General features: G+C 42.1%; 1 protein-coding gene across 1 annotated transcript in view; it reads left to right on the forward strand.

The window, feature by feature from the left end:
- The window catches only part of LOC138978207 (uncharacterized), a 31,468-nt gene that overhangs the window by 13,574 nt on the left and 7,894 nt on the right, over positions 1 to 10,000 (forward strand). Inside the window, exon 2 of the mRNA XM_070350874.1 lies at positions 6,917 to 7,025. Coding sequence (XP_070206975.1) covers positions 6,917 to 7,025 — 109 coding nt within the window. The remainder of the gene's footprint in view (positions 1 to 6,916; positions 7,026 to 10,000) is intronic.

Raw genomic sequence — 10,000 nt, forward strand, 5'->3', positions numbered from 1 at the left:
GTGAACAAGACTTACAGCTGGATTTAGTTTTGCTTTTCTGACAAACAAAGAGGCGTGTGTAACCACCGTTAGGTAAGCAGGGTTAATCCGTGGGTCATCACATTAAAACTTTGTCAATACAATACATTTCTTTCTCTCCTACTTTTTGTAGTTCTTCTTTGTAAAAAAACCAAAAAAAAACTACCTTGTAGTTCTTCTGCGTGAGCGTCTTTCAGCTTATCGGTCACTGGAGTTGTTTTCAACTCACTGCTAACTGTAAATAATTCTTCTGACCACGCAGGTAAATAACCTTTTTTAAAGAGTCACCGTGTTTTACTTAGTCTCACACGATCACCAACCTGTAGCCTACCTTTGGGTGTTTTCTTTTGGGGTTGTCCGTACAAAACTTACCAAACTGTTTCTTTATTAGCGAGGCAAACTTTAACAGGTGCTGTTTTATACTTCTGTGAAACGAATGGTTATACGCGTGTACCAGGTGTTGTAATTCTTCTACATATCTTACACGATTAGTGTGTGTAAAAAAGCGACACATTTTCTCTTTTTAAGGGGCGCTCCCATAACTTGACGTGGGGCGACTTTCGTATTTAACAATGTTGGGTTATAGTAACCGAGGTCGTTGAAGGTAGACACACCAGCCGGTTCCTGGTAGCAGTTTTCAAACAGATTGCTGCTCTCCGAGTATTTGACAGGTGTGTGAGGTAGTTCGTCTGTTGGTGTTTCTTCTTTTTGTTCTGGGCTCTTCTGACACGTCTGGTGGGTTTTTTTTAAACTTCTATAGCTACAACTTCTGTTTGTGTTTTAAGTCGCTTCAACAGTCTTTCTCGGACTTTGATCAGGCGAGTAAATTCTTTACTGGCCAAGACCACCCCTCTTTGACTTGGTCGCACGCGTCTGTTCTTTCTGTTTCCTTGGTGAAAACCAAGGAAACATATCAGGTTCGGGTAGCGGTGAGCTAAACAGAGGCTCTTTCTCGTCAAACATCTCTTTTGTCGTTCTCAGCAACAACAACAACAAAAGTGTTAAACAACTTTTACCTCTAGGAGACTGTCTTTGTAGACTGTAGTGTAGAGTAGGCGGTGTTGTCTTGTGGCTCGATCAGGGAATTTAGTAAAAAAAATTAGCCAACACCATCTTTATATATAACCTCCTTACACTATGACATCAGTTACTATTTTTTACAACAACAGCTTTAGACTTGTTGCGTTAACGCATCTCTAAAAAAAGTGCTATGAACTTACGGTCATTTACAACAGGGTTTTGGGGGTTAAAAAATAGAAATTATGTCACGGAGCCTTGTACCTTGACTCTTTTTGATGATGAAATACATTGCAAACAAACCACAAGTAGAACTTAACATCCCCTGTAATACCTGTTCGTTGGTTTTAGAACACAAACCAATGACGCATAAAAAACAAACACCTTCAATGTCTTTGTGATTCGGTTTAAAACCAAAACTATCAAAATATTCAATATTCCCCTGACCATCATAATACACACCAACCCAATGAGACCCAACCTTATGTGCTGGGTCTGTGTTTATGACGTAAGACGAGGGGTGAAGTAAATTTATCTCAGAAGGAAGTTGGTCTCTGGTGTAAACACCCATAAACGGCCGTCTTGCCACGGGGTGTCTTAACAGTAGGCGAGAGATCTCTAGTCCATTCATGATGTAAAATCAGTGATAACCTGCCTACTCCGATCATTTTCTAGCAACGAGGCCATTTCTGCATACACAATAACGTGAACAGGCTCTACCAGGGGTGTACTAAACTTTTAGTTCCAGACGCAAACTCCCACAGTAGTATTCATAGACAATTCTGTTACGGCGTCACCAACACCCACTCCTGTTCCTGCGGTCAAACTAAAGAAACTTCCCACATACTGTCTGTTTTCAAAAGTCTGGTGTTAGTGGTTTTGCAGGGGCTTGTTTTCCATCAACATAGAGGCAGAGAAAATTCAAGTTGTGGGTTTTAAAAGTTGAATGGTTTTTTTTTTTGTGTAGCTACCGTTAAACGCAGCGCTCTCTACTAGTCCTACTACAACGCGTGTTGGTGGCTGCCTGAGAAACAAATTGTCTAAAACAGCACTATGGTTTCCACGCGGGATCCCGTAAGATTTCATAACTACTCTTTTTAGAGGGTATTTGGCTGTGGACCTCTCCAGGGCTTTTGCGTGAACAAGACTTACAGCTGGATTTAGTTTTGCTTTTCTGACAAACAAAGAGGCGTGTGTAACCACCGTTAGGTAAGCAGGGTTAATCCGTTGCTCATCACATTAAAACTTTGTCAATACGATACATTTCTTTCTCTCCTACGTTTTGTAGTTCTTCTTTGTAAAAAAAAACTACCTTGTAGTTATTCTGCGTTAGCGTCTTTCAGCTTATCGGTCACTGGAGTTGTTTTCAACACACTGCTAACTGTAAATAATTCTTCTGTTCACGCAGGTAAATAACCTTTTTTAAAGAGTCGCCGTGTTTTACTTAGTCTCACACGATCATCAACCTGTAGCCTACCTTTGGGTGTTTTTCTTTGGGGGTTGTCCGTACAAAACTTACCAAACTGTTTCTTTGTTAGCGAGGCAAACTTTAGCAGGTGTTGGTTTTATACTTCTGTGAAACGAATGGTTATACGCGTGTACCAGGTGTTGTAATTCTTCTACAAATCTTACACGATTAGTGTGTGTAAAAAAGCGCCACATTTTCTCTTTTAAGAGGAACCCTTGTTCTGATTTCCCCCTGATCTGTTCCATGAGTGACTTGTCTTTCTTTCATGCATCAGTCAATAACCACTCTGTTTTTCAACGACCACGCCTGATCAACTCAAACCAGGACTTTCTTTCTTTTCTCGGTGAAATCAGTGACCATGACATTCTAGAACAAGTTAGACTCGAACGCCCAAACTCTCGGTATTCTGTTCACACCATCATGTCTTCCAGTTTCTATGTCACGCCTTTGTCTGACTTTCCTATCGGATGAGTCTGTGGTAGTCTACCTAACTACATCACAAACACACAGTTCTTGCACAAGTTACAAAAAGACGAGCATCATCATTTTCCTTATACTGACGGTCTGTGTCTCTTTCGCTGTCTTGCTTTGCACAAAGGACCCTTGCCTCATTCTTTGCAAAAACCCACAAAAACCTTGTTCAAACAGTGGACCGGACATTCCCACCAGTTTGTCAAATTAAACAGAGACACACCTACTACAATATAAATTAGAAAAATCTGATCAACAAAACAAAACAAAAAAAAATAAAAAAATAAAAAAATGTTTTACAAAAATACAATCTCACTACGAGGGGCGCGATAACCAAAAACACACCACAAGCAAGAGAATCTCTTGGTATCAGTAGTTGTCTCTTCTAATACGTTAGTAGCAACAGTTGTATCTTCAGCAGACAAGGCGTCCTCAGCCATAACTACTCTGAATACTGTCTAAGACTATCAGCTGAGATCCATGTGTCAAATGACGTTGGGTTTTGTGAACAAGAAACAATTAACAATTAAGTGGCTCTATCCCATTTCCCCCCCATTCCCTGTCGCGATATAACCTTGAACGTTTGAAAACGACGTTAAACACCAAATAAAGAAAGAAAGAAAATGACGTTGGGTACCCAAACCAATGCACTAAATACTCTTTTTTTCCTCCCTTACCAAGTCGTTCTTTTAGTACTTTGTCAATACGATACATTTCTTTCTCTCCTACTTTTTGTAGTTCTTCTTTGTAAAAAAACAAACTACCTTGTAGTTCTTCTGCGTGAGCGTCTTTCAGCTTATAGGTCACTGGAGTTGTTTTCAACACATTGCTAACTGTAAATAATTTTTCTGTTCACGCAGGTAAATAATCTTTTTTAAAGAGTCGTCGTGTTTTACTTAGTCTCACACGATCACCAACCTGTAGCCTACCTTTGGGTGTTTTCATTGGGGGGTTGTTCGTACAAAACTTACGTTTGTTCTGTTTCTTTGTTAGCGAGACAAACTTTAACAGGTGCTGTTTTTATACTTCTGTGAAACGAATGGTTATACGCGTGTACCAGGTGTTGTAATTCTTCTATATATCTTACACGATTAGTGTGTGTAAAAAGCGCCACATTTTCTCTTTTAAGAGGAACCCTTGTTCTGATTTCCCTGATTGGTACGAGTCGCTTCTTGATCTGTTCCATGAGCAAAACAAACGCTTCAAAATCAATTTTTCTCACTCCTTTCTTCTCAAAAACAAAGAGTCGGGTGACTTGTCTTTCTTTCATGCCTCAGTCAATAACCACTCTGTCTTACAACGACCACGCCTGAGTTGTCAAAGCAGGACTTTCTTTCTTTTCTCGGTGAAATCAGTGATCATGACATTCTAGAACAAGTTAGACTCGAACGCTCAAACTCTCGGTATTTTGTTCACAACATCATGTCTTCCAGTTTTTATGTCACGCCTTTGTCTGACTTTCCTATCGAACAGAGGGAAAAAAGAAGACCCCTAAAAGACCTCCTTTCAAGTTTGTTGTTAAACGTAACAATCAATATATGTGTCTTTGTACAGACAAACTTCGGTTTCTCGACATCAACAATTTTCTTGCGTCAGGTTTTAGTTATTCCAAGTACCTCTAGGCGTTCGGTGTCGAAGAGGAAAAGGGTTTTTTCTGCTATGAATACGTCACTAGTCTAAGTACACTAGACGAAAGAGAACTCCCACCCCATGCAGCTTTTTTTAGTAAGCTCAAAAACTCAAATATTTTTGATACAGAGTACGCTTTTTGTCAGCGTGTGTGGACTGAAAACAAAATGACGACTTTGAAGGCTTTTTTTTGGTGTGGTACAACAACCTAGACACAGTACCGTTTCTGGTTGCTTTGCAGCATCAGATTAGTATGTACGCTAGTCTGCGAGTTGATTTGCTGAAAGACGGTATTATTTCTGTCCCCAGGTGTGACACTGAAGTGTCTGTTTGACACGTTGTCTTCAGATACCTACTTTTCACTTTTTAACGAAAAACAAAAAGACGTTCAAGCACTTTTGCGAAAGAACATTGTCGAGGGTCCGTCTATTGTCTTTCACAGATACCACGAAAAAGACAAAACACACATTCGTGGTAATCAGGACAAACCGGTACAGGCTGTTCAGGGATTTGATGCGCTGTATTTAGCTGCACTCATGCAAGACATGCCCACAGAGCACCCTGTCATTCGTAGAAAAGAAAACGCTTTTAAAGCGGAAAAAAACAGATCCCTACGGTCAGCTAGCTCGGGAATGGTTGGAGTGGGTTATGGATTCAATCGGGTTGATATAGTGTGATATTTATGTACCTGATCATCTAAAAGAACATTTCAGTGAAATGCAGCCTATTTTCAAAAATGAGTCTGTCAGCTGAGAACAGATCGGGGATTTTATGAAAGACTACGCTGAAAAAACACAAGCTTTTATCCCAACCACGCCGTACACTTGTAGGGAGTTACCACGGTGAACAAATTCTGCTAGCTACACCCCTCTTGTTTTGGTACGTGCAACACGGGTTGATTGTTAAAACATCACGCTGATCATAGAGTATCAACCCAAAACCTGTTTCCGTCAGTTTGGTGACAGCGTTTCAAACGCAAGACGAGCAGGAGACCAAGACTCATCAAAAACTATCTTAGCTGAAACTTTCAAACTGCTCGGTAACTCAGTCTACGGGAAAACCTTAACTAACGTGGCCAACCATCGTGATATTCATTACGTTTTGTCTGATAAGGCCTCAAAACTGATCAACAATGGTCGTTTTCAAAAACTAACAGAAGTAACAGATTCTGTCACTGAAGTAGAGATGGTTAAAAAAATCAACTGGTCACTCCCCTCTCAGATTGGTTACTTTGTTTACCAGTACGCTAAACTACGCATGTTGGAGTTTCATTTTGATTTTCTAGATAAGTTTGTGTCCAGAGCCGACTACCAGCTTTTGGAAATGGATACAGATTCTCTATACATGGCGCTTAGCGCTTCAACGTTAGAAGAGGTGGTTCGTCCTGAACTGCGAGAGCAGTTTTACCAAGTGTATAACCAATGGTTCCCCGCACAAGCCTGTGACCAACCAACATGTTCTAGCATGTGAGGTCTTGTGTCTCTGTGGACAACCAATACTCAGACGTGATCAGTCTCTAACCTAACATTATGTATGACTGACTGTAGAACAACTCGTGTTCGGTGTAAAATGTACTTGCGATGTTTATAACACCTACATAAAACCAACAGGTAGCTATCTGAGTCTAGTTGTTAAAGCTTTTTATATTTTTGTAAATCAGCTCTCATCTCTCCCGCCTCACCAGTCGAGCTAACTCCTCCACCCACCCCACACCATTTGTCTAGCACTAATCTAAGCATTAAACCCTAATCAACCCTCGGGGTAGGCAAACCACCTCCTATTAAACTTCTCTAACTGCTGGCCACCTCTGGTGGTTTTATCGGCGAGGGGGCTCCGCAAAGAGTAGGGGTACCATTTTTATCGCCTTATCCTGACACCTCTGATAGTTATTAGCGTCATAAAAGAGAGTGCTCCGCGAAGCGCGGATAGTAATCCTGTCATTACCCCAGCTGGAGTGGTCATTAGTACCGAGCAACAGGTACAGGCACATGAAATCACATGACAAAATATAAAACTCAATAAACCGTTTAAACGCAATCCCTCTTTATCACTACTTAAACACAGGCACCTTAACCTATAATTTTATGATGGTTTCTACCCTTGCGCATTGCGCATTGCGCCGAGGGGTGAGACATACCTCTCCCTACTACTTATATCAGTATTGTGAAAATACTCACCCTGACTGACAAATTAGTTTTTTTAAGTAGCAGGGACAAAAAAACAACGATTAAAGTCTGTTAAACGCAGGTCGTTCTGAGTCAGCCATGACGGTAGTTGTAGTATAATCTTATGATAATATACATGTGTGTGCAGATGCGGTTCGCGGTACAGAGCAGGCTGACGAGGCTGTCAGACACAAGTGCAGACCTCAGTGCACACAGCAGCTATGCTCCAGAAAACCCAGGGCGATCTGCTCTGCGAGGTAAGCCACAAGGCGCTCAACAACCGTAGTGTAGTTGGTTCATGTCTAGCTGGGGTGGGGCAGCTTGTTTTGGCAGTTGCGTATGGAATGCAGTGCTTTTGTGTGAACAATGTTTCTCTTATTATGTTTCTTTAACAATGAACATTTTCGGTCTAAAAGTCCATAATTATGTGCCTATTACGAGACAAGAGCGTCATAAGCGAGATATCAAAAAAGCAGATGATTGCATGCGATCATTGCTGGCGGGAACATACAACAAACCATGGATGGCATACATTTGGGCAAAATCTCTGACTTTACTGAACAGCCAACCACCGAACTCGACCTCGCCGCCACCCCCCCCCCCCCCTCCCCCCCCCCCCCCCCTCTTCCCCCAAACCTCCCGCTCCTTTACTACATCTCCATTCCAAATCCTTTCCATCATCATCAGAAAACATAATAATGTCCATTGCCATCAGAAGCTTCCAGCTTGTCACAGCAATCGACCCAAAACGGACCATCTAGCTCATTTATCTTCAGTGACCCCAGTTGATGAACTGCTACTGTCTCGTTCTTTTCAGTGAGCTCAGTTGATGAACTGCAACAGTGTAGTTCTTTCGCCTGACGTTGGTCATTACATCCCGTATCACGATAGCTGGCCTTGCACATCCGATACATGATCGGATTGCTGCTAAATCTGGCCACGATATGACGGTCTATTCCGGTCTTATTGTTTTCTCGTCTGATTAGTGATTGCGGAGCGTTAGTTGTCCAGGGTTTCCTCTGTGTTCTCATGTCAATCAAGACTGATGATTAGAAGAGGAGCGGTAGTATTCGTTCTGTCTTTCTGCTAGCAGCATGATCCAAGAAACAGAGGGAAGTGAGCGCCGTCAATATAGGCAACAGAAAAGTCGAGTTAAAAAGAACCAGTCTCATAGCCTGGTCCCTGAAAGAATAAGAAGCATTGAAACAAACAAGCGACTTTCGTCATTACTCGAGAACGAATAGTGTTTTAAAGGATAGTGTGAACCAGTGCACTTGACAGTTTGTAAATCATGTTGTATTTCCTTTTAGAAAGCTTGGAAAAAGACATTATTTAGAGCGGGTTACACTAATTAAGGTATTCATCAGCAACATATCTGGTATAATGGAGACAGGCGAATGAGCACATAACGATTCTGGAAACAAAACGGACGAAAATGCAGAAGGAGAATGAGTCGACCGGAAAAAAGGCCTGGTTCCTTGGTTAACCAGTAATCAATAGTTTCAGCTTGACCGAATTTTTACTTGGAGAGAATGTGTGGGTGGTTAATGTCAGTCACATTACAGTGGCCGTCAAGTTGTTAAATGGTACTGTCCTTCCCGCGTGGAAGAACATGCTCACCGCTAAAGATCTAGCCAGGCGTGTACCGGGTGGACATCCGACATGTACATCTTTCCACTTGGACTTACACCGCCCTGATATGGCCCTTCGTGGTCGGCTGGGCGTTAAACAAACAAACAAACAAACTGGTAGCTCAGTTGGTAGAGCACTGGACTTGTGATCGAAAGGTCGCAGGTTCGAATTCGGGCCGGGACGGACACGGGTCAACTTTATGTGCAGACCCAGAGACGGAAGCCATGTCCCACCCCCGTGTCATCACAATGGCACGTAAAAGACCTTGGTCATTCTGCCATAAGTGCAGGTGGCTGAATACACCTAAACACGCAGACACTTGGGTAGCGCGACTCCGTTGCTGCTAGCTTTCCACTGGGAGGAAGCGACCCGAATTTCCCAGCGATGGGACAATAAAGTAATGAAAATGACTTAGACCAACAATCTACATCCTGGCTGCTCCCTGCACGAAATGGGACTTTTTGGCCGAATTTTGACTTCACAGATGTGTATATGATAGGTGTCATTTAGGAAATTATTCCTTTTCTACAAAAATATTCGCACTCTGCTCAGGAAGCAGTTACGCATTTGGCAGGTGTTTAAGTCAGTTTAACGATGGTCTTTATCCCATGTAAACGCTTAAACAGATCGGTGATGGCGACCATGATTGCTTTTAGGAGAAGGAATGCACCTTTAACGGAGCTGGCATTGACACAATTGACCCGCAAATGTGGTAATAATGCACACCTCACTTTAACATAAAGCACCCTCAAAAAAGCTCGATCAATCGGAACACAGGTCCCGTTCTGTGGGTCTGTGACAAGAATAGAACTGACAGCCTTTGACGCAGCCCAGCCGTTCGTGACCCAGTTACCATCAGGGCATTAGTAGTTATCTCAGATGGTGATGAAAACAACAGTTTCAACCCCACAAATATGCAGTTTTAGGGATCTGCCGTAGTGATGAAAACAAGAGTTATTACACAATCACCGATACAGTCAAAGTTATCTGTTGCGGTGATAAAAACAAGAGTTACAACACCACAGACGGGTAGTGTACGTCAGGTGTTACATGGCGGGTGAGAAGGTCAGGTGAGTCTTTGGTGTGACAGCCACGACAGAGATCAAGGGTCTGCGTTGCCCCCCGGCATATCGGCGAACACCTCTAAACAGAGGTCTGACATTTTCTCATGGCCACTGATTTTTTTTGACGCAACGATGTTTTTCTTTTGATGGTTGCCTCTTAATATAGTCTTTTCTCTGCCCCTCATCTCTACCTGTTCACCTCGGAACTGCCAGCCTGTCCGATATTTTCAGCTTCTGACTATTGAAGCCTTTGTTCATAATTTCTCCAAAGTCAAACTATACTTGTCCATTGCAAATATGTTTACAACTATTCCTTGCAATTCCTTTTTTGTATTTGTTACTTTGTTGTTGTTGTTATTCTGATCAGCTATGTGTTTTTGTTGTTGTTGTTGCTGTTGTTGTTGTTGTGTGTGTGTGTGTGTACGTGTGCCAGTGTGTGTGTGTTTGTGTGTGTGTGTGTGTGTTTGTGTGTATGTGTGTATGTGTGTGTGTGTGTGTGTGTGTGTGTGGTTATACAGAAAGGCGTATAGCAAAAG

The sequence above is a fragment of the Littorina saxatilis genome, linkage group LG1 (assembly GCF_037325665.1).
Source record: "Littorina saxatilis isolate snail1 linkage group LG1, US_GU_Lsax_2.0, whole genome shotgun sequence".
NCBI classification, from domain to species: domain Eukaryota; kingdom Metazoa; phylum Mollusca; class Gastropoda; order Littorinimorpha; family Littorinidae; genus Littorina; species Littorina saxatilis.